Source organism: Dromiciops gliroides, chromosome 1 (assembly GCF_019393635.1).
Source record: "Dromiciops gliroides isolate mDroGli1 chromosome 1, mDroGli1.pri, whole genome shotgun sequence".
Taxonomy (NCBI): Eukaryota; Metazoa; Chordata; class Mammalia; order Microbiotheria; family Microbiotheriidae; genus Dromiciops; species Dromiciops gliroides.
In genome coordinates this window covers 73,625,689-73,651,056 of record NC_057861.1, presented here as the reverse complement: position 1 = coordinate 73,651,056, position 25,368 = coordinate 73,625,689, and the positions used below count along the sequence as shown (strand labels likewise).

General features: G+C 44.3%; 1 protein-coding gene across 1 annotated transcript; it reads right to left on the bottom strand.

The window, feature by feature from the left end:
• Positions 1–10: 10 nt before the first annotated feature.
• On the bottom strand, positions 11–24,529 carry PIN1 (peptidylprolyl cis/trans isomerase, NIMA-interacting 1). The gene is made up of 4 exons (XM_043978418.1): positions 24,406–24,529; positions 22,353–22,553; positions 2,211–2,321; positions 11–862 (listed from the first exon to the last, which is right to left on the bottom strand). Exons 1-4 carry the CDS (start codon positions 24,461–24,463, stop codon positions 753–755), a joined length of 480 nt encoding a protein of 159 aa, XP_043834353.1. The 5' UTR covers positions 24,464–24,529; the 3' UTR covers positions 11–752.
• Between the last annotated feature and the right edge of the window lie 839 nt (positions 24,530–25,368).

The following is a 25,368-nucleotide window of genomic DNA, read 5'->3' as shown; positions in this document are numbered from 1 at the left end:
GACAGTAGAATCTTGTTTACAAGGTTTAATAGGGGACATCTGAACAGCCAGGGGATAAGAACAAGAACTATACAACTGCCTTGCATTAGCCTTAAAGCTGAGGATTTTGATTTTCTTTTAACTAAACAAAGCAATGCAGCAGAAACAGCAATTTAGTCTCCCTCCAAGATGCTCTGGCTGCAAGAAGAATTTGAATAACCCAGGCCCTTCCCCCTCCCAGCTGAAGGTCCCCTCTCATTTCCAAGTAGTTTCCTTCCAGCTACTGACCCACAGTTCCTTAAGATGCAGAAGGCAGGGTCAGACTGAATGGAAGCCAAGAGTGGCTGTTAGGTAAAGCTGGGTGGGGGCCGTTGTTGCCCACAGTGGGGTGATTTGACAGGGGCCCTCAGGCAGTGGGGGGAGAGGGGGATGAGAAGGCCTAGACCTGGGCTCATCCTCACCCCTAATCCCTGCCTCTGAGAGTCTGGGTACAATAAATATTGTGTGGTTTCAGTTGGGGCAAGGACACCAGCAACACTAAGGGTCCCAGCAACTGACCTTTCAGAGGGAGGAACCATCAAGGCTGAAATAAAATGGAAAAGATGCCCCCAAATAGGAAGTAAAGGGTTCCCCAACCCTGGCCTGTCCCCTACCCCATGCCTTGGGGCCACCTCAGCTCTTAGAGGCAGCTGTAGACTGGATGGAGAGAGTCTGGGGGCAGGCAGAACAGAGGTCAGTCTTCCCCTGCCCTTGATCCCCAACCCAAGGCACTCCTACTCTGTGCGAAGGATGATGTGGATCCCTGAGTCTGTGAAGACTGGGCCGCTCATCTCACCCGTCCTCAGTGCGAAGGAGGCATCTTCAAATGGCTTCTGCATCTGACCTGGAGAGAGGCAGGGAGTGTGGAGGACCTAGGTCATATGGACAATGTCTAGGAGGGAAGTCAGATGAAGGCTTAAGACACAATACACAGCCTAGGAGGAATGGAGGGTAAGGTGGGAGATGACTGGGCCTTTACAGGTTCCGGCTCTGCCTTGGGTGACAGGTATTGTTTGGATACTGCTAACCACTGTTAACCACAGCAATTAGATCCTAAAAAGGATACCCATCCCCCTTCCCCCTTGCTCTATAAATGCCCCATCCATCTGCCAGAGTTTATGGTTCTTGTCACAGAGCTTAGACAGCAGGCAGATGGGAACTCTGGCCTGGCTTGGCAGTGTCATTAAGGAGAGCCTGAAAAACCAGGAGACAGAATGAGGGATGGCTCCAGGAGCTAGCAGCAGGGCATTTTTGATGACACATTTCAGTGATGAACTCATCTCTCTGGACTCACTTCGAAGCATCTGCTGGGTCATTTATCACTCCTACATCCTCTGGATTCCCACAGCCAAGGCCAATGGCATTCTTCATCCTACAATTTCATTAGCCCTATCTAGTTCTGCCCCAACTCACATCAAAGAGCCTAAGTTACCCCAGGTCTGGGCCCAGAGAGTTCAGTCAAATGCCTTGTCCTAGACCACACAGGAAGTAAGGAGCAGAGCTAGAGTCTGAAGACAGGTCCTCTGACCCCAAATTCAGTGTTCTTTCCACTATATCACTCTTCTGTTCCTGAGTCCTGGCCTGTCCAATTTCTATTTTTTTGTTCTTGGGCCTCAAAGGGCATAGATAGCCCGGAGAATGTGTACATTTCTCTGGCTCTGCTCAGTCATGCTGCAGTCTCTGTACTGATTCCTCTCCCTGGGGCTAGGGTTGGTCATTCTCACCTGCCTTAGCCCAATTCAATTTAACTCCAGGCCCACAGGCCTCTGTTCTTCTGGGAGGTTTGGCCAAGAGCCACCTCTCCAGGGTCATCCAAAATGTATCCAGTAAATTGCTTCCTCTGATAAGGAAGGCTAGTTGTGTGCCTCAATATGGACCTTGTTCTGAGTGTTTTTTTGTTTTGTTTTTTTTTGGTGAGGCAATTGGGGTTAAGTGACTTGCCCAGGGTCACACAGCTAGTAAGTGTCAAGTGTCCGAGGCCGGATTTGAACTCAGGTACTCCTGAATCCAGGGCCGGTGCTTTATCCACTGCGCCATCTAGCTGCCCCGTTCTGAGTGTTTTTGACATCAGAAATCTCCTGACCTAGAGCCAGTCCTGGACTTTGTGTCATCTCACTCCTGCCTCCTGCTGGACCCTGGAAACCTAACCTGGCCAAGAGACTGGGCTGTTCTGATAAGTGATTATGACATACCTCTTCCAAAGGTGCCCAGGTCCCCCCTGGCTTTGGCTGAACTGCAGTCGCTGAACTGCGATGCCAAGGTCTCGAAATCTTCTTCTCCTGATTTAATCTTCTGGATATATCCTGTGAACACAGAGGGCAAATCAGTCAAGGACCAGAAAAAGAGAAACAGGAATGGAGTGAGTCGGGCAGGGTGAAGCATACTTTGACACACAAGAAGGCTAGCTGATAACAGATGATCTTTAAGGGGGACATTTGGGAAGGGGAGAGGGGAAGATTTTTTTGAAAAATAACAGTTGCTCTGGGGGTGCAGGCATGGCCAGCTGGGGGTTGGGAAGACAGGACTGGATAAGAAGTGAGCCCAATTCCTCCAGGTAGGTAATAAACAGGTCAAATGGACATTACCTAGAAGGACCAAAGAGTGGCAATGAGATAAAGCCCTGAGGAGGGACTCAGGAGACTTGGGCATAGTTCCAACTCTATCACTAACTTGCTGTGTGATCTTGAGGAATTCTAAGAATTATAAAATTTTAGACCTGAATAAGAGCTTAGAATCTATCTAGCCCAACTCCCTCATTTTGCAAAGATAATTGTAATAGCTAAAATTTACATAATGCTTTAAGGCAATGCTGTCAAACTCAAAGAGAACAGATCCTTATAGCCACATATTGACTTAGAACACCACAGATTACCATTAGCTACGCTGAACTGTATTTTTCATTTATTTTGTTAAATGTTTCCCAATTATATTTTTATTTGATTTGGGCCTCATTTAGGAATTCTGTGGACTGCATTGAGTTGATACCTCTCTCTGCTCTGGGGTTTACAAAGTGCTTTTACATATATTATCTCATTTGATCCTCACAACAACCATGCAAGGTAGGTGCTATTATTATCCACATTTTACAGATGAGGAAACTGAGGCTGAAAGTCATCAAAGTAACTGGCCCAGGGTCATAAAGCAGGAAGTATTTGCAGTGAGATTTGAAGTTAGTTCTTAACTCCAAGTCCAGCACTCTATCCACTATGAAACCCAGCTGCCTGTTAAAGGAGCTTGAAACTCTGAGAGGGTTAGTAATGTATAAGGTCACACAGCAATTAGGCAGTTAGCAAGGCTAATCTTACAGAGGCTGAATCTAGGAGAATATCTATTCCTTGAGGACAAGAACTGGTTTGGTTTTGTCTATCTTCAGCTGGCACAGTGCCTCACACATACTAAGGGCTTAATAAATATTTGCTGAATTGCTGGATCAATTTCATCATCTGCAAAATGAGGGGAAAAGTCTAGCCCACTGGGACCCTGGGAGGCCAAAACAATGCCCAAGGCCTTTGTGAAGTACGAATTTCCATGAGTACATACCTTAGAGCTAATGTTGCCTCCAGGAAGTCCTCCCTCTCCATAATCCTGGCAGGGAATTCTTAACTATACTCAATGGAAAGAATGTATCACTCTCACACTATAAGTAGGTCTAGAGAACCTAGGAGTTCTGTTTCCTGCCCCAGTTTGGCCATTCCACCCCTCCATACCACATTCTGAACTTATTCATTGAGCCTGACCCCTCTGGGTAGGGGGGAGCAACAAAGAAGATTAATGGAGAGAATGGGAAATTAAGGTTTGGGAAGGGAAATGGGGAAGAGTACAAGTGCTATGGAATGCAGTGGTGATAGATGGTACTGCTGAGACTACTAATATGAATCACATTTCCAAGGAAGTACCTCAGTCTGAAACTCAGGCTGAAGAAGAGATGACCCTACACTTTGCTGTGGGGTGGGATATGTCTAGGTGCCCTGTTGTCAGGGTCCAGCATAAGAAGCCTTTCCTGAAGGTGAAAAGAACTGACCAAGTTATACTTTCTTCTAAGATGTAAACAAATCTCAGGACTCACACATGCTCACCCCTGTGTCCTACTCAGGGGTTCAACACAAGATAGAAGACTTGTGGGGAAGAATATTGGTTTAGGGTCAATTAGGTGGTGAAGTGGATAAAGCGCTGGCCCTGGATTCAGGAGGAACTGAGTTCAAATCTAGCCTCATCCACTTGACATGTACTAGCTGTGTGACCCAGCAAAAAAAAAAAAAGTTGAGCTAATGAGGACCCATGACAAGTTAAAAGATAGCTCAGACTCAGTTCTATTTTAGTGCCAATCAATACCAGGGATAACTATTGAGCCAATTTAGGAAGTCAGTTAGTTGTTCTAGCTCCCAGGGCCTTCCCCACAATTTCTACTGACAGGACTCACATTTTCACAGTCTTTGGGTAACCCATTTAAAATCAGCTCCATTCCATATCCTCTGCCTGAACTTTGTGTCATTGTGATAATTCTGCTTGTAACTTGGGAAATAAAAGCAAAAGCACATAAAAATAAGGGTAAGAAGGAGATCAGTTTAAAAACTGGATGAAAACAGAGTTCATTTTGAAGATTCTGACTCTCTCCTTTATATGGCTCCCATTTTAATTCAAGACATGCCTTCTCTTGAAAACTGAAAGATTTCTTAGGAAATATTTCTCTTCAGGGAAGCTGAGGTTATTTTTCCCTCTGGTTTGTTAATTGCTTCCTACAAGACTCTTTAATAAGAGTTGACTTCTAGGTGGGCTGGACATTGCCAGCATGCCAGGAAATGCATACTTTTTATTCTGGCAGGTGATAGTTGAAGTCAGGGAAATTGACTTTCTGGCCAGCACCAGTACTCTCTCAGAATCCAAGGAAGGTCTCTGTCACTGCCACATCTTAATTCGTTACCCCAAAGAATGAGACAGTTCTAGGTCAGCGCCACTTCCTTTTCCTCCACTCACCCACCCAATGTACCAACAGAGGGCTCTCCTCAAATCACTCCACCAATGTGAACTACAGCCTCTCCTGGAGGGAGGGATGGGCAGCAGAAGTCTTTACCAGACAGGCTGTAGCTTAGTACCTGGAATTGTGTGATAACACACCTGTGACAGCTCATCCTATAAACAATAAAATTAAAGCAAAGGGGGTAAGGTTGTCCTTAGGCTAGAAGATAGGGATGAGGAGCAGCTAGGTGGCACAGTAGATAGAGCATGGGCCCTGGAGTCAGGAAAACCTGAGCTCAAATCCGGCCTCGTACACTTGACACTTACTAGCTGTGTGACCCTGGGCAAGTCACTTAACCCCAATTGCCTCACATACACATACACAAAATAGAAGATAGGGATGAAACCATTTCCAGATAGGAAAGGGAAGGTTTGGAAACTCTCAAGCCCTCTGGAGGCCCTAAAACAAGAGCCAAACTTGTTCAATTCCCAGAACCAAGAAAATACATATTCCTGCTACCCAAAGGGAGAGGGCACAGTAAATGTGGCAGCTGATTCTTAGACAACATGGTTAATAAAAAGCAGTCTCAAACCAGGACATGAATCACCAATGGCTTTCATCCAGAACATCACAGTTGGGAGGTCAGAGAAGGAGCCACAAAGAAAATGGTAGCATCAATTTTCCAGGCCTAGGCTGTTCCCCTTGATAAAGGATAGGGATAAATTAATAACATCAAGATTCAATGGGATGGGCAGCTAGGTGGCGCAGTGGATAGAGCACCAGCCCTGGAGTCAGGAGGACCTGAGTTCAAATCCAGCCTCAGACACTTAACACTTACTAGCTGTGTGACCCTGGGCAAGTCACTTAACCCCAATTGCCTCACTTAAAAAAAAAAGATTCAATGGGATCTCTAACCCCAAGTCTAATCAAGACACACCAACTATATAGGAAATGAGGATAAATCCAGGAGCCAACTAGGGTGAGATGATGCCTATATCCAACACTCTTCAGCACTTTTAACTTTTCCAGTATCATCTTATCTCTAGGACAACTGAATGAGATAAATGTACAGAAAATAGCTCTAATTCCTGGATAAGGGGACTGAGGGCCAGAGACATTCAGTGAGTAGGTGGAGTTACACATTTAGGTTGAACCATAACCACGATTAGAATTCAGCTCTCCTGACTCCTAACACAGGGCTCTGAATCCACAGTTCTTTTCGGACCCTTCCTGTGAGATCTCCTAAATCAACCCACAGGATTTCCATGACCTTCTTCAAGGGACTTAATCTTGTGGTCCAAATCCCCATTGTGTACTGTATCTCTCCTACCTGGGAGAAGCCAAGGGTTGAAGAACCCTAAAGTGACCCAAAGTGCTGAGAGATAGTCAAAGGTGGGACATACTAGCAGGAAGGAAGGAGACTGGTCCTTATCTCTAGGACAGAAGAAATTATCATTTAAATTTTTTAAAAAGAAAAAAGAAATTATAATTTAAGCTGGGAAGTGACTTTTCCTTGGTCTGACCTTGTTTTTCAGTACTGTATTTACTTCTGTATACCATACTTTATAAAAGACAGACAAGCTGTAACTTTCAGAAGAGGGTAGCCAGGATTAGTAGAGGACTAGATGGGGCAGCTATGTGGCGCAGTGGATAAAGCACCGGCCCTGGATTCAGGAGGACCTGAGTTCAAATTCGACCTGAGACACTTGACACTTACTAGCTGTGTGACCCTGGGCAAGTCACTTAACCCCCATTGCCCTGCAAAAAAAAAAAAAAAATTGTAGAGAGGCAGATTTAGGATCCATGTAAACAAAAACTTCCAAACAATTAGAGCTGACTCAAAGTAGCATGGGCTGCACCAGGAAGAAGCCCTCATTGGAGGGCTTCAAGAAAAGGCTGGATGACCACTTACTGGGAAGGTTGTAGAAAAGATTCTTAATTAGCAATGGGTTGGCCCAGATGGTCCGAGGATCCCACTGATCCCCTTCACAAACTCTATGATCCAATCAAACTGGTCTTCCTGGCCCTCATAGCCTGCATTCCATTTCTGCCTCTGTGCCACGGCCCTGGCTATTCACCATGCCTGGAATGTGCTCCCTCCTCATCCTGACCACTTAGAATCCCTAGGCTCTTTAAGACTTAGTTCCACTATGCCCAAAGTGCTACACAACTGTGCATGCCCTTTGATCCAGCAATACCACTATTAGGTCTTTATCCCAAAGAGATCATAAAAAAGGGGAAAAGGACCCATATGTACAAAAATACTTATAGCTGCTCTTTTTGTGGTGTCAAAGAATTGGAAACTGAGGGGATGCCCATCAATTGGGGAACGGCTAAACAAACTGTGGTATATGAATGTAGTGAAATACTATCATACTGTAAGAAATGATGAGCAGGCCAACTTCAGAGAAACCTGGAAGGACTTACATGAATTGATGCTGAGTGAAATGAGCAGAACCAGGAGAACATTGTACACAGTATCAACAACATTATGTGATGATCAACTGTGATAGACTTAACTCTTCTCAGCAATATAATGGTCCACGATAATTCCAAAGAACTCATGATGGAAAATGCTCTCCAAATCCAGAAAAAAAGAACTGTGGAATCTAGATGTAGACTGAACCATACTGTTTCCACTTTTTTTTGTTTTTGTTTTTTTGAGGTTTTCGCCTTTTGTTCTGATTCTTCTTCCACAACATGACTAATGCAGAAAATATGTTTAATGTGAATGTATATATATTACCTATATCAGATTGCTATCTTGGGGAGGGGGGAGGGAAGGGAAGGAGGGAGAACAATTTGGAACTAGAAATCTTATGTTGAAAACTATCTCTACATGTAACTAGAAAATAATAAATACTTTTATGATTAAAAAAAAGACCTGGCATACAGAAAAAAAAAGACATAGTTCCAGAACTATTATTCTTCATGCTTTTGAAGTTAAATTTTCTTTTTAAAAAATTAACAAGCCTCTATTTTTGAGTCTCCTCCTCACCTTCACCTACCTCCCTCTCCCACCCAGTGAGAAAGAAGAGACAAAACTTTTATAACAAATACACATAGTAAAACAAAATAAATTCCTACATTGGCCATGCCCCCCAAAATATATATATATATATATATATATATATATATATATATATATATATCTCATTCTACCTATTAAGTCCATCGACTCTCTGTCAAGCAACATACTCTCTTCTACCTGAAGCCTTTCCAGTCCCCCCAGTTGCTAGTGCTCTCCCTGAATCACCTTGTATCCATTTTGTATTTTTAGAAAATGCATAAGTTGTCTCCTCATAAAGAACATAAGCCCGTTGAGGACAGGTACTGTTTCATTTTGGCTTTGTATTTCCAGTACCATGGAGAGTGCACACATAGATTATTAATAAATGCCTTTTGATTCAGTGAGATCTTCCAGATAGGAAGGATGAGCACTTGTACTCAGCTACAAAATGAAAGAGATTGAAGTGTAGACCATGGGTTTATCATTTTCCTGTCATTTTTATTTCTTAACAATCGCATCCATTCCATACTTGAAATTCTGATCATGTGTCCCCACAGTCCTAACAGGAAGCTTTTGGACCTACTTCCCATGGGAGGGCAAAGACAGATGGTGGTGCCTGGGACTTTACTCTGTGACAGGACATTCTTTATCCTTTAAAGAACACAGGTTCCCCCCCCCCCCCCCGCCCCAGTACTGCTGTGGCCCCTCATGGCTCTGCATAAAGAAGAGTCAAACTACAAGCTGCCCAGCCCAGGAAGCCAGTGAGAAGAGGGCCCTGGACTAGAAGACAAACTAGACTTAGCTTTTGAACAAATAAGTTTGCTCATCTGTAAAATTAGGAGAAAACCACCTGTGAGGTAAAAGCCTTTGTGTGAAAGCACACGTGGCCCTGACATGTAACAGAGAACCTTAGGCCTCTGTAACCCTAGAAGCTTCTCCTTTAAATATCACTGCTTGGGGCAGCTAGGTGGCACAGTGGATAGAGCACCGGCCCTGGATTCAGGAGGACCTGAGTTCAAATCTGGACTCAGACCCTTGACACTTACTAGCTGTGTGACCCTGGGCAAGTCATTTAACCCCAATTGCCTCACAAAACAAAACAAAACAAAAAACCAAAACAAACAATATCACTGCTTGCTCAAGGTTTCCCTTCCTTGAAGGGTAAGCCAGCCATCCAGCTCACCTGCCACCATTTTTTCCTCCTAATCCAAATCATCTAGGGGCAGTGCTCAACCTATTAGCCTCATCTCCCTCATACTCTCATTCCTATCCAGTCCACTCCTACTCCCTCTTCTAGTTCCAATGCTCTTTCCCTTACTATTGCCCCTATGGAATCTGTTCCTTTATACAACTCCTCTTCATCTTTTAGCTCTTCCCCTTATATTCCTCTACCTCCTTACATTAATTGAAGCCTGGTTTTGTCCTGAGGGCTACAAATCACCAGCTAATGCTTCCGATGCTGGCCACTCTTGTTTTCTCCTAGCTCTCTTCTCACTCCCCTTACAAAGTCTGGAGGTAAAGTCAGCTTACTCCTTGCTCCCCAAAGCCACGTCCAGACCCCTGCTCTCCCTCACGTGCCTTGTTCATAACCACTTAAAATATATATAATATATATATATTTGTTGAACTGTACTGAGATTGGATTATCTATTCTCGAAGGATTTTTCCATATCTAACTATTTTATTCCAAGAACTGGTCAAATCAGTCAATCAACAAGCATTTACTAAGTGCCTACTATGAACTCAAGGAGTAGCCAAAAGACTCAATCCATGGTCATTTGCTCTTTGATATCCTCATTCACTCCCACAATTTTGACTATCATCTTGAGTCAGAGGAGAGCCAAATATTTATTTCTAACTTTAACTGATCTCCTGTATTCCAGTCCCTCATGTCCAGCTGCGTGCTGTATGTTTCTACTTAGATGACCCCAAGCACCTTAAACTCAGTATGTCAGAAACCAGATTCTCTCTTCCTGACTGTTTTTTGCTTCCAATGCCACTCAGGCTTGAAACACTGTTTTTTGACTTCCTCTTGATTCTACAAATAATCAGTTACTAATTCTGTGCCTGGAGTGGATGGGATGCTGACAACTGAGAAGAGAGAAAGCAAAACATCTTCTAGTTTTTCTTTTCCATTGTTCTTTGGCTCTACTACACTTTACTCACTCACAATCATAGACCTCATCATTGCTTGGAATTGCTTTTCTTCCAAGGTTCTGAAACTTCATTCTCTGGAGAGAACTTCTGTTATCCCTCTCTTTATCTTCCTCCCTTTGTTCTCATCTTCACTTCCAAAGCCAAGTCAAATCTCTTTTTTCGCTCTCAGTCCTCTGGCACTGATATGCAGAATGGATTGGAGGAAAGAACTAGAAGTAGGGAAGTAGGGAAACAAGTGATTTCATCTGCCTCCCCATGCAGACTGGACCCCACAAGTCAGTCACTGCAACAATGTGCCCACCCACTAGTCCTAGAATCCTTTCCCTGCCTTGTTCATCCACCATACCGGCTTTGTTGATTCTCAATCCTGGATAAGCCCCACCAGACTCCTCTGCTCTTCCAGGGCTGCAATGTGTTGCTAAAGCAAGCCACAAATTATGCCAAGCATACCAAAAATTCAGCTCAATGCCTCTAGGCTATCCTTTTATTTCTCATTTATGAACTCTTTATCATATTCACCTTACTCACTGTTCCAAATTTCTTTGATTATTAAGCTTCCACCTTAAATCTCGACTCTCACCTTTATCCTTTTACCAAAAATACTATAGAAACACATCTGGGTCCCCTTCAATTCTCTCCTCTACCTTGCAGCTTCTCCCTCTTCACACATCTTCTCCTCATTCCTTATCAACTGAGAGGATAAAGGAGCCCTTCTTCAATCAATTCAAATTCACAAACATTTCTTAGGTGCCTACTATGTACAAAGCATTGTGTTAGATATTGGGGATATGAATATTAAAATGTTAACAAAGGATGGTACCCACTAGGGTGGGACAAGTGTGAAACACATGTATACAAATGGGAACAATGCAAGATGGGATGTGAGGGGAGCAAAGGAGAGGCAAAGAATTCTAGGGAAATTGAAGGTGAGAAAGAACAATTTCAACTTGGGGGCATGGGGGAAGATTTTATGGAAGGAACAATTGAACCAGACCTTGAAGAGTGAGAAGGATTCAGAAAAGTTAAGATGAGGAAGGAGTCTATTCTAGGCATCGGGGATGCCTTGCAAAAAAATACATGGAATTGGAAAATAGCATGTGAAATTTGGAAAGCAAGTTAGAGCCCAGTTTAGCAGGAATGTGGAATATATGAAAGGGAGTACTGGGAAATGAATCTGGAAAGGTAGAAAGAAGTCAGAAAAAAAATAGGGAACACTTTAAGAATTTGCATGTCATCCTCCTCCTAACCAATAGCTAATCCTATGTCCTCACTTCTATCTCCTCCCATCTCTTCTAGAACCTCATTCCATCAATCATCACCTCTCTTTCTTTCATTTTCAGTCATATCCTCTCCACTCCATTTAAAAATGTGTTCAAGCTTCCTCTATTATATATAACTTTCCCTCTACCCTGATACCCCACTGAAAGGACTATACTCACCATCCAACTTGTATGATCACTGCTTCTAGTTCTTTACCATTCATTCAACAAACATCCATTAGGGACCTACTATGTCCAAAACGATGTGCTTGGAAAACTACAAACTTTACATAAGTAACAGTGCCTGCCTTACAGTCCACTAGAACTTACAGTCCATTAGGAGACAAATACAGACAGCTATAAAATACAAAGACCGACAAAGGATATGAACAGGCAGTTTTCTGATGAAGAAACCAAAGCTATCTATTCCCATATGAAAAAATGCTCTAAATCTCTAATGATTAGAGAGATGCAAATTAAAACAACTCTGAGGTACCACCTGACACCTATCAGATTGGCTAAAATGACAAAAAAGGAAAATAATAAATGTTGGAGAAGCTGTGGGAAAATTGGAACACTAATTCATTGTTGGTGGAGCTGTGAACTGATCCAACCATTCTGGAGAGCAATTTGGAATTATGCCCAAAGGGCGATAAAGCTGTGCATACCCTTTGACCCAGCAATACCACTTTTAGGTCTTTGTCCCAAAGAAATCATGGAAAGGGGAAAGGGAACCACATGTACAAAAATATTTATAGCTGCTCTTTATGTGGTAGCAAGGAATTGGAAGTTGAGGGGGTGCCCATCAATTGGGGAATGGCTGGACAAGTTGTGGTATATGAATACAATGGAATACTATTGTGCTGTAAGAAATGATGAGCAGGAGGAGTTCAGAGAAACCTGGAGGGTCTTATGTGAGCTGATGATGAGTGAGATGAGCAGAACCAGAAGAACATTGTACACAGTATCATCAACATTGAGTGTTGATCTGTGATGGACTATATTCTTCTCACCAATGCAATGGTACAGAAGAGTTCCAGGGAACTCATGATAGAAGAGGATCTCCAGATCCAAGAAAAAAAAAGAAAGAAAGAACTTTGGAGTATAGATGATGAATGAACCATACTATTTCTTTTGTTTTTGGTGCTGTTGTTTTTTTTTCTATTTTTGAGGTTTTTCATCATTGCTCTGATTTTTTCTCTTATAACAGGACTAATGCAGAAATAGGATTAATGTTATTATGTGTGTATATATATATGTGTGTATAGATATATATCTATATCTATAGGTATATGTATATAGATATAACCTATATCAGATTACCTGCTGTCTAGGGGAGGGGGAGGGAGGGAGAAAAATCTGAAATTGTAAAGCTTGTATAAACAAAAGTTGAGAACTATCTTTACATGTAACGGAAAAAGTAAAATACCTTATATGTAAAAAAAAAAAATATAAAGACCGGAAAGGACAAAACAGAAATGGCTAGTGGGAAGTAGATGTCATTGTTAAGCAGAGATATCATAGCTAGTATGCTCTATCTCTCTTCTCTTTTCCCCCCAAAGTCCTAGAAAAAGCCATCTATGATAATTACCTCCACTTTCCCTCTTTTCAGTCACCTGCTTAGACCTTGTAATCTGGCCTCCAACCTCATCATTCAACTGAAACTGCCCTTTCCAAAGTTACTGACCAAAGCTCCTAGCTTTTTTAGTTTTCAGTTTTCTTAACCTCTCTATAGCTTTTGCCACTGTCAATCACCCTCATCTCTTAGATACTCTTTTTTCTAGGTTTTTGGGACACCACTCTCTACTGGTACTCCTTCTACCTACCTGCCTGCTCATGCTCAATCTCCCTTGCTGGAGCTTCTTCCAGGTCACACCCACTAACTGTGGGTGTTCCACAGGGCTCTCTGTTCCTGGCCCTCTTTTCTTCTTCCCTGATACTATTTCAATCAGTGATGTCATCAGCTCCCATAGATTCAATTATCATCCTATGTTGAGGATTCTCAAATTTACATATCCTATCCTAACCTCTGTTGACCTCCAAGTCTCTCATCCCCAACTGCCTATTAGACATCTTGAACTAGATGTCCTGTAGACATCTCCAACTCAACATGTCCAAAAGCAAACTCATTATCTTTACCCTAAACCTTTGTCCCTCCCAAACTTCTCTTATACTGTTGAAGGCAACCTCATTCTCCCAGTCACCCAGACTTGCCACCTAGGTGTTATCATAGACTCCTCACTTTCTCTTATTCCCCATATCCAATCTGTTGCCAAGGGCTGTAGATATGACCTTCATAACTTTTGCATATGTCCTCTTCTCTCCTGATGTTACCACCTTTTTAGTCCAGGCCCTCATCACTTTATTGGTGGACTATAGAAATAATCTGTTGGTTGATATGCTTGCCTCAAAACTCTACCCACTCAACTGCCAGTGAGTGATCTTCCTAAAGAGTAGGTGTGACCATGTCACCTCTCCTCACCCTACCTCACCCCCAATAAACTCTAGTGGCTCCCAATCACCTACAGGAAAAAATAAAAGCCTCTGTTTGGTGTTTAATGCCCTTCATAACTTGCTGTACCTCCTCCCACAACCCTCCAGTCTCCTTACACCTTTACACTTCCTACATATTTTTCAATTCAATGACACTAGTCTCCCTGCTGTCCCTTGCACAAGACACTCCATCATCCCTCTCCAGGCATTTAAAATAATATTTTATTTTTTCCTAATTACATGAAAAGACACTTTTTAGCATCCTTTTTAAAAAAAATTTTGAATTCCAAATGTTCTCCCTCCCTCTTTCACCTCCCCCCTCCCTGAGATGGTAAGCAATTTGATATAGGTTATACATGCGAAACCATGCAGAATATATTTCCATATTAGCCATGTTGTGAAAGAAGACACAAACTCCCCACCCCCCCAAACAAACAAATGAAAAATAGGATGTTTTCATCCACATTCAGATTCCATTAGCCCTTCCTCCATTCCAGGTATTTTCATTGATTGTTCCTAGTACCTGGAATGCTTTCTCCCCCTCATCTCCAGTGCCTGGCTTCCTGAGCTTTCTTCAAGTCCCAACTAAAATCGTACCCTCTAAAGGAAGCTTTTTCTAACCCCTCTTAACCCTAGGGCCATTGCTCTATAAATTATTCCCTATTTATACAGTTTGTATAAAGTTATTTGCATGTTGTCTCCCCCGTTAGACTAGTGCTTCACACAATGCAATGTTTACTGACTGGCTGATCTGACTGCTCCTTCTTAGTCTCTCCTGCTGGATCATTATCCATACATACCCCATAACCGCGAGGTGTGTCCCAAGGCTCTGTTCTAGGCATTCTCATCTCTCAATGGCTTCATAGGCTTTCATGGTTTAATTATCAGCTCTATGCTGACAACTCTTAGGTCTATATACAGGGTGTCCCAAAAATCTTTATACAGCTTTTAAATAGCTTTAAACTGCACTAAAACTTTTGGGACACCCTGTATTCAGCCCTAGTCTCTCTCCTAAGCTTTGGGGAAGCTAGGTGGTGCAGTAGATGGAGCACTGGCCCTGAAATTGGGAGGATCTGAATTAAAATCTCACTTCAGACACTTATCAGCTGTGTGACCCTAGGCAAGTAACTTAAGTCCAATTGCCTTAAATATCTGGGGATAATTCTAGTCATCCTGATATGTATCTTGCCACTGGATCTAGATGGCTCTGGATGAGAGTGAGGGTAGTGACCTTGCACAGCTTTCCCTTGCTTATAATCCAATTCAGTGCAAGTCAAGATATCACCCTGATATCATGGTCCTCTTCGAGAATGAAGGACAAACAACTCCCCTAAGCTCTAGTTCCACATTGCCAATTGCCTATGAAACATTTCAAACTGTATGTCCCCTAGGTATTTCAAATTCAACATGTTCAGAACAGTCCACCCTTCTTCTGAACTTCTGTTTCTGTTGAAGGCCCCACCCTCCTTCAGTCATAGAATTTTGCGTCATTTTTTGGTGTCATCCTTCACTCCTTACTTAATCCCACCTAGCCACCTGTCAGATCCTGTTTGTCTCCACAATATCTCGTGATGACATCCCAATTTCTCTTCCTCATACTCCAACAACCCTAGATCAAAGGCTCATCACTTCTTGCCTAGCCTATTGCAAGAGACTTTTCATTGGTCTCCCTGGATTAGAGCCTTTCCCCACTCTAATCTATCCTTTTCACTGCTGCCAAAATGATTTTCCTAAATCTAAGCCTGACCATATCACTCCTCTCCTCGATAAACTCCACTGACCCCTTTTAACCTCCTTTTCCAGCCTTATTATACTTTACTCCCCTTCATGCACACTGCAGTTCATATGAACTGTCTTCCTTACTTTGCGTCATACACATCACTCCATTTGTCTGTCTCCATGCCTTTGCAATGGCTGTCCCCCATGTCTGGAATACACTCCCTTTTCACCCCTGCCTCTTAGAATTCCTTCAAGGCTCAGCTAAAGTGTGATCTCCCTTGCTTCCTCCCTCCCTCCCTTTCATGATTCCTTCCTTCCTCTCTTCCTGCTTCCCTTTCCCCCTTCTTCCTTCCTTCCATTCCCTCCTCCCTTGCTTCCTTCCTTTCTCTCTTCCTCCTTTCCTCTCTGGCTATACTGTAAGCTCCTTGAAGGCACTGATTATTTGTCTTTGTATCCCCAGAAGCTAACACAGTACCTGACACATAAAAGGTGATGTTCTCTAATGCTTGTTGATTGACTGAGGAAAACACATAGGTGACCTTGATGAGTTTGTTACATGCCTAGATGGCTACATCTATGGATATAGATAACTGATGGAAATGATTGCTGAGTTACTTTGAAAGACTGTAGAGAACAGGAATGCTATAGGATAGGAGAAGGGCAATTGTCCATATTGTCAAAAATGGGAAGAGAACTGAGTCCACAAATTGTACATCAGTAGAACTGACTTTGATTCCTGTTAAAATTCTATTAAAGAAGGGGCAGCTAGGTGGCGCAGTGGATAAAGCACCAGCTCTGGATTCAGGAGGACCCGAGTTCAAAGCTGGCCTCAGATACTTAACACTTAGTAGCTGTGTCACCCTGGGTGAGTCACTTAACCCCCATTGCCCTGCCAAAAAAAAAAAAGAAAAAAATTCTATTAAAGGATGGTTAGGGCCCATCAAAAAAATTAAGTCATGATCACAAAGGCTTCATCAAGAATAGGTTATTTTGTTGGTGAAGTTGTGAACAGGTCTCACTATTCTAGAAATCAATTTGGAATTAAGTGAAGAAAGTCACTAAAATGTCCATACCTTTGACCCATAGATTCCATTGTTACATATGTAATCCAAGGAAAGCAGTGATAAAAAGTTCTCTCTCTCTCTCTCTCTCTCTCTCTCTCTCTCTCTCTCTCTCTCTCTCTCTCTCACACACACACACACACACACACACACACACACACACACACTCTCTATACCAAAATATTTGTAGCAACACTTTTTGTAACCAGAAAGAACTGGAAACAAAGTAGATGCCTACAGATTGGGAGGTGCTTAAACAAGTTAGAGTATATGAACGTAACAATATTATTGTGCTGTAAGAAACAATGAGTAGGATGGAGAGATGCATAGGAACATTGTACAGACTGATGTAAAGTGAAGTAAACAGAGCTGGGAAAACTAGGTCTACAATTACCATAACACTGTAGATGGAAAGGTCAACAACAAAACAATCAAAAGTGAAACTATGTTGGGAGCAGCTAGGTGGTGCAGTGGATAAAGCACCAACCCTGGATTCAGGAGTACCTGAGTTCAAATCCGGCCTCAGACACTTGACACTTACTAGCTGTGTGACCCTGGGCAAGTCACTTAAACCGCATTGCCCCACCAAAAAAAAGTAAAACTATGTTGACCAAGCTTGGCCACAAGGAAAAAAAATATGAGATTTCTCCTTTCTCTGCAGAGATGAGGGACAATGGGATTGAAAAGCTGCAAGCATCAGATTTCCCCAATGTGTTCAATAGTTTTGTTGCTTTTCATTATTTATTTATTTATTGGGGGGGTGGGGGGTGGGGGAGGGTATCACAGTCAAGTGATCTGCCCAGGATCACATAGCTAGTAAGTGAGCATTTAAACTCAAGTCCTCTGGAGTCTAAGGCTGGTGCTCTATCCACTTCACCACCTAGCTGCCCCTTTGTTCCTTTTTATGCTTTCTTATAAGGGATGGTTTTCCACAGGAAAACAGCAGGAAATGTAGGCAATATAAAAAAATAAAAGACATTGACAACATTTATTTTTAAAAATAGAACAGGTTATTAGATTGATAGATCAGGGAAATGTTATAGATCTAATTTTCCTAGATTTTAGCCAAACATCTGCTAAAGTCCCTCATGTTATTTTTGCGGACAAGATGGAAAAATGTAGGTTAGATAACAGTCAGGTGTAGATGGGAGATATGGCTAGACCCAAAGTGTAGTCAGTAATGGTTTGCTACCAATCTGAAAGCTCTCTAGTGCCGCTGCCTCAGGAACATATATTTGGCCCTGTAATGGTTCATACAGGATCACAGGGGTCATATATTTGGGGCTGTAAGGGCCCTTAGAGGCTATTAAAGAAAGCCCCCTGATTTTATCAATAAGGAAACTAATATTCAGAGTGGTTCAGAGACTTTCTAGTCACTGACTTGGGTAAAGATAAGCTCGTCAGACCTGCAGATGACACAAAGCTGGGATGGATAGTTAAACCACTAGATGACAAAGGCAGCATCCAAAATACCATGACAGGCTCAGTCTAAGAAAATGATAGATAGCAAGGGTAATTGTAAAGTCTTAGGGTGGAGTCAAAAGGCCTACTTCAGAAGTACAAGATAGCGTAAGGGTAGGTAGGCTGCAGCTTGTCTATCAGAGGTGACCTTGTAGGCTACAAGTTTAATGCATCAACAATGGGCTATGACAGCGAAGAAAGCTTACACTGAGAGAGTAAACAGGACGAGAAGAGCCCTGACGGTGCTGCTCTCCTAAGGTCTAGACATAGATGGTCTACGCTGGAGCCTTGTGTTCAGATCTGGCTGGAACATTTTTGGGAAGACACTGATAAGTGGGAGAGAAAAAAGAGGAAGACAGCCAGAATGGTGAAGGGCCCCCCAAATCATGCTACATGAGGATGAACTAAAGGACCTGGAGCTGTTCAGACTGGAGAGGATGAGATTTTGAGGGTATGCAATTCTCCATTTTGAAGAATCTGGAGAGCAGCCACGTGGAAGGATTAGATTTATTTTGCTTAGTCGCAGAAGGTAGACCTAAGACCAACTGATGGAAGTTGAAAAATAACAGAGTTAGACTTGACTTAAGGAAAAACTCTAATAACTAGAGCCCTCTAAAACTGGAAGGGGCCACTGTAGGAGATAACAGGTTCCTGCTCCTTACTGGAGGTCTCCAAGCTGAATGGAATGACCACTTGTCATAAATATCACAGAGGAGATTCTTGTTCAAGTACTGGTTGGAATGCAGAGCCAATAAAGTCCCTTCTAATCTGTGAAATGCATGACCATGTTACAAAACAAGTGAGGTCTAAGAGGGAAGTTTGTTAATACTGAGAGCAAGAGGCAGCTAGGTGGTGAAGTAGATAAAGCACCAGCCCTGGATTCAGGAGGACCTGAGTTCAAATCTGGCTTCAGACACTTGACACTTACTAACTGTGTAACCCTGGGCAAGTCACTTAACCTTCACTGCTCTGCAAAAAAAAAAAATACTGAAAGCAAAAGGCAAAAAAAAAGGAAAGCTTCATGAAAGAAATAACACATGAAATGGGCTTTAAAGACTGGGTGGATACTAGCCCAGGCACAGGGTACTAGAGCAAGGGCAAGGGCACAGGCACAATACTGGATGAGTTTAACCTCAGCTTGGCTGAAGCGGAAGGGAACAGTGAGTGAGCAGCAGAGACAAAACTAGCAATCTTGGTGCATGGAACAAGCAGCACAAAATGTGTCCTCAAATCAACTTTGTAATTTGTGATGTAAAAAAAGACAAGAAGTAATTAAGACACATTCAGTTGAGTGGGAGTAAGAATTAGCTACTATAGTAGCTCACAGATAGCTGCTATTAATAATGCATGCCATCTGGTAGCTTTCTCTTTTAAAAGAATTATTCTTGGTAACCACAGGAGGCAGTATGGCCTAGTGGATAGAATGCTAGACTTAAGAGATAGGAAGATCCTGGTTCAAATTTTACCTTGTACACTTTTTAGCTGTGACACTGAGCAAGTTGCTTGATGTCTCTAAGCCTCAGTTTCTTCATCTGTAAAATGGGGGTAATAACAGCTCTAGTACCTGACATGATGGCTGTGCAGATCAAATGAGATGTGTATCCTCAGAACTAGGCACTAAATTCAATTGTCTCTATGCTACTGAAGGAGTATGAGTGCAGTGAATTAAGAGATGTAAATTTTCCAATTGTATAACCTTTTAAAATCACTTTTAAAATTTCAGAACCCTCTAAATTTCAGTGCCTGAAGGCAAAACCCGAGTTGCTGCTGTTGTAATTCCTCCAAATGAACTACTGTGCTTTGAGGATAACCTGGAAAGGTAGTGGTGCCAGGCTATTAAATAAAGAGCACTGAATGGAAAGCAAAAGTTTGAACTTGGCTGGGTGAACAATTAAGACCCACTTCAGACTTTTTGAGCTGATGAGTGCTAAGACCAGATGTATGCATTTTTCTGGATGAAACCTGGAATTCCATTAGTATAGAAAACTCCTAGTGAAGACAGTCCTACCAATACAGGTATATACCTGCTCTGCAACTCAGAAGCTTATGGGAGAGTTTTTCCTGGGGTGGTAAGAGTTCAAGGGACTTACTTAGTCACACAGCCAACATATGTCAGATATAGACTTGAACCCAGGTCTTCCCGAACATGAGGCCTGCAATCTACTGACTACTTTACACTGCTTCTTCTTAAAGACGGGGCTCCCAATCCCTTTGAGGAGATCAAGGGGAGTCACCAGCTTGGATTCTTTACATAAGAAATATTCTGGCAGTAGATCAGAAAGGGAGAAAAATGGAGGCAAGAAGAAGGCCTGTTTTCAGATTTTTGCAATGATTCAGATGTCTGGTGATGACAACCTGTACTAGGAGACTAAGTCCTGAGGACAGACAGGAGGGAGTAGATGTAAAAGATTCTGCAAAGGGGGAATTGCCAAGACTTGATATCCACATCACTTGGCTATGAGAGGTATGGGGGAGGTGAGAATGTGGGGCCACAACCTGCAGCAGTAGAGGAAAGAACTATGCTACTAAAATTACATAGATTTTTGAAGTATTAAAAGTTATGACCGGGGCAGCTAGGTGGCACAGTGGATAGAACACTGGCCCTGGATTCAGGAGGACCTGAGTTCAAATCCAGCTTCAGACCCTTAACACTCACTAGCTGTGTGACCCTGGGCAAGTCACTTAACCCCAATTGCCTCACCAAAAAAAAAAAAAAGTTATGACCAATGAAGATTCATTCTGTTCATTCAACTCCCTGGAAACCAGCTATTATACCCACTACTAAGAAATGGAGAATTTAAGAGGATAAAGGGACCTCATAAGCCATCCAGGTCAACCCATACCTGACCAAGAATCCCCAGTGAACTATTTCTGACAAGCAGTTGTTCACCTGCTTGGAAGTTTCTAGAGACAGGAAACCCATCTGGGGCAGCATATTACGAATTTAAACAGCTTCAGTTATGAGAAGTTTCCCCTTATATCAAGCCTAAAAGTGTTTCTTTGTAACTTCCACTCATTGCTTTAATTCTGTTCACCAAAGCTGAGCAGAACCAACCAGTCTTGGACATGGCAAGCCCTTGAAAAATTTGAAAACAGGTATGATATCCTCTCTATGCCTTTGGCAGGCTAAACATCACCAGTTCCTTCATCTCATCCTCACCTGGCATAATCTCCAGGCTTTTCACCACCTGGATGCCCTGTTCTGAACAAGATCCAACTTCTCTTCATATTCCTGACCTGAAATTGATCTTTGCAGACCCACTAACAACCTCCCAGTCATCAAGGGCAGCAGTTTTTTCCTCAGTCCTCATCCTCTGTGACATCTCTGCTCTCAAAAATACATGATGATCTATCCCTCTTTGTCTTCCCAACATACCTTCTGCATTCCCACCTCCATACCTCAGTTTGAGTCATTCCTCCCACCTGGACTGCCCTCCTCCATTAATTCATCAAAATCCTACCCACCCTCCTCCATGAACCCCACCCCAAGTTCATGACACTCTTTTCTTCTGAACTCTGACAGTGAAACTCACTGTCTGCCCCACATCTCATGATGTTAGATAACTTTCTATGCTTTATTTTATTTCTTGTCACTAGCTTCCCTTAAGTTCTGTCAGGCCACGACTGTGCTCCACCCACCTTTTCCTCCTCCCTAACCGGGGGTAGCACTGGTACTGGGTACAACAGGTACTCAGTAAACCTTTGTTGTAGGAAGGAAGAAGAGGAGCCTACAAAGGACATTGCCTCCACTTGGAGATAAAGAGCTTGTTCCCTAGGGTAGGCTAAGCACAAAGAAATCAGCATCTGGTCAGGGTCCTTTGGAAAGAGGTGGGGAGGGAGAAACTGACATCAGGCTATCTGCTATAAAGATGCTAATAGTTAAACGACAGTATGAAGGAGGATGATTTACGGACCATGGGTTGACACTTTTTGGATCAGTTTTATTTTTTAACAAATGGCATTAATACACATTTACAATAAAGGTTACAAAAAGACCATTGTGGTGTTACAGAGGTCAGGGAGCAGAGGAAAGGGGGGAGTTCTGTCCTTAAGCCACATCCAGTAAGTCCAAACCAAGGCCCTGGACACATGTGCTCCTTTCCAGGTACTGCACCCCATTCCATATCCAAGACTGGCTTGGGCTCTGGACCCAACTCCCCCTTTTCCCCCACCAGCTCCAAACACTGCCTCCCAAGCTCCTCCCACCCAGTACTTGCCATTGATCAGCTCCAGTGCCTCCTCTTTGCTCCGGGTGATCTTCTCCTGCCGCCAGGATGAGGGCCTTCGAGACTGGCTGTGTTTCACCAGCAGGTGTGAGCATCGGACCTTGGTAGGTTCACCTTGACCATTCTTGCCCACACTACTTGGACGCTCCCACTGGCTGGCATTGGTAATGTGGTTGAAATAGTAGACTCGTCCTACAGAGATAGAATAGGAATGGGTAGCACGCAAGTTACATTAGGCTTTGCACACTTGGGAAGAGGGGGAGGATAGGGGTATACACTGAGGCAGATGTGAGACAGAGGGCACAAAGGTCGCCCTGTCATACAGAGCAGGTAAAGCACTGGTCAACTTGGGCCACAGAAGTGACAGAAGCCACTGGTCACCCTGGGCCTTGGGAAGTACAGGGTGAGCTGATGCTGAACCATAAAAGGGGCAAGGCAGAACAGGGTAAGCACCTGTCGTTCTGAGCCATAGAAAAGGCTGGGTCACCCTAGACACTGAGGGGGGAGGGGTGGAAAGAAGACCAGTCACCCTGGGCCTTGAGTGTGGTGGGGGAGGGGAAGAAAGCATTAGTCACCCTTGGCCTTGGAGGGAATGGGATGAGAACACAGGGTCATTTTTGGCCTTTTGTGGAGTGGGAGGAGGGGCACTGATCACCCTGGGCTTTAGGTGAATGGGGTGAATCCTAACCCTGTGGGCCTTACATTGCAGTGGGGAACACCAATCACCCTGGACTTTATGTGGTGGAGAACACCAAATACCCTAGACCTTAAGGCAAAGGGAATCACAGATCACGGAGGGCTTTAAAAGGAAGGAAAAGGGGGGCAGCTAGGTGGTGCAGTGGATAGAGCGCCAGCCCTGGATTCAGGAGTACCTGAGTTCAAATCCGGACTCAGACACTTGACACTTAATTTACTAGCTGTGTGACCCTGGGCAAGTCACTTAACCCCCAATGCCCCACCAAAAAAAAAAAAAAGGGGGGAAGGAAAGGGGAGAGGAGTACTGATACCCCTGGGCCTAATGTGGGAAGGGAATGGGGTAGGATGCAGTAAACCTGGGTCTTACATGGGGTAGGGGAAAGGGAGCACTGATTACCTTAGACATTATATGAGGGGAGCACTGAATATCCTGGTCCTTATGTGGGGGTGGGGCACTTGATCCTCAAGGATTTATCGCCCTGGGATTTATGGGGGGGTCACCACATGTGAGGGAGAAGTAGTGATCACCTTGGGCCTTATTGGGAGGGAGGGAGTATTAATCACCTTGGGTTTTATGTGGGTCGACATTGATCACCCTGGGCCCTACATGTGTATGTGGAGAAACACTGATAACCCTAGGCCCTATGTGGGACAGGAGGATGAGAAATACTCATCCCTGGGTCTTGGGGAAGGGATCACCAACCCCCCTTATGTGGAGGAGAGGTGCACTGATCCCCCTGGGCCTTATGTGGGGCAGGGAGGTGAAGATCACTGATGCAGTAGGCCTTATGTGGGGAAGGAGCACTCATCACTAGGTCTTGGGAAGGGTAGCACTAACCCTCTGAATGTGAGAAAAGTACTGATCCCCATGGACCTTATGTGGGGCAGGGGGATGAGGAGCACTGATCATTTGGGCCTTATGCGGGGGGAGGAAGCACTCACTACCCTGGGTCTTGGGGAGGGAGGAATCGATCCCCCTTATGTGGAGGAGGGGAACACTGATACCCCTGGGCCTTATATAGGGGAAAGGAGTACTGATCCCCCCTGGGCCTTTACGAGTTCTGGGGTTCCTTAGATGGGGAAGGGCGGGGGTAAGGAAGGGGCCCGGGGAGTCCAACCTCATTCCCATGCCGGTGGCCCAAGGCCGGCCCATTACCTGGCCTCCTCATTTCCCGGGTCGGGGCGGGGCGGGGCTGGGGGGGGGGGGGGGACTAGTCGCGCGGGGCTATCATTACAGGGCCGCAGGCCGTGGGATGCTGGGGAAGGGATGCAGGGCCCGAGCCTGGGGTGTCCGCACTCATTCTTCTCCTCCCGGAGCCCAGCGCGCCCTCCCTCCACCCCGTGGCACCTGAGCTGCGGCTCATGCGCTTCTCCCAGCCTGACGGCAGCTTCTCTTCGTCCGCCATCTTCCCTCCTGCCGCAGCACCCGCTCCGCCTCCGCCCCGCCGCCCCCACTGATTGGCTTAGCGCCTCCCGCACCGGGCCCTAGTCGTGTCTTTAATTGGCTATTCCCAGGGCAAGGACCCACCCCTGGCCTCCTCACTTGCTGCCAGAAAGGCGCGGGGGAGCTGCTTCTTGTCACGCTGGCTCCTCCCACAGGCAATCTATTCCCTAACCCCACCCCTCCTCGAGCCCAGCTCCGTAAGTGGTGGAATGAGAAACAGAGGCCGCTCCTCATTATGACCATTGGTGAAAAATAGAAAGACCACCCCTTAACTTCCGCCTCTAGCTTCAGAGCAACCCCTTCTCCCCGGGAAGAATTCGACTCGCTGATTGGATACTGAACCTGTAGTTCCCGCCTTCTCAACTGTTCTCTGGTCCTTAGGGTAAGGAAGCGTTATCAGAAGGGCGGGGAAACTGGAGCTCATGAGGAACAGGAGATCTGATGCTTTGGGCGCCGTTGCTATGTTACTTCGTTGCCATGGTTTTGCTCAGGCTCAGGACCCGCATCCTGGGCTCAGTTCCAGTCTGAGAAGTGGGGGGCGCAGCACTCTGCCGGGTTCTCCGCTCGATCCGTGTTCAGCCCTCTACTGGACTTTAACCAGCCTTCTTCAGGGTCCTTATCCTGTCCTCCTTCCAATTTTCACCCAGTCCTTGTCAAGCCTTCTGCCCAGTTCTTGTCCGTTTTCCTGCCCAATCCTTGGCCAACCTTTTGCCTGAGCACTCATCTGATTCTCCCCATTTTCTTATCCTGCCTTTTGCTCAGCCCTTGGTTGAGCCTTTACCCAGTCCTCTGCTTTGTCCTTTCCTCTCTTGCACTTCAGGTCTTTACTAGCCCCATTTTCATCACAGACTTCATATTTAATTCACC

Bases quoted from the DNA above. Each gene is read 5' to 3' on its own strand.
- PIN1 (XM_043978418.1), bottom strand. From the start codon at position 24,463: ATGGCGGACGAAGAGAAGCTGCCGTCAGGCTGGGAGAAGCGCATGAGC. The intron at 22,554-24,405 runs GTGCCACGGGGT...CTATCTCTGTAG, and splicing joins GCGCATGAGCCGCAGCTCAG to GACGAGTCTACTATTTCAAC. The intron at 863-2,210 runs GTATGTCATAAT...GCCTCTCTCCAG, and splicing joins CCTGGGCACCTTTGGAAGAG to GTCAGATGCAGAAGCCATTT.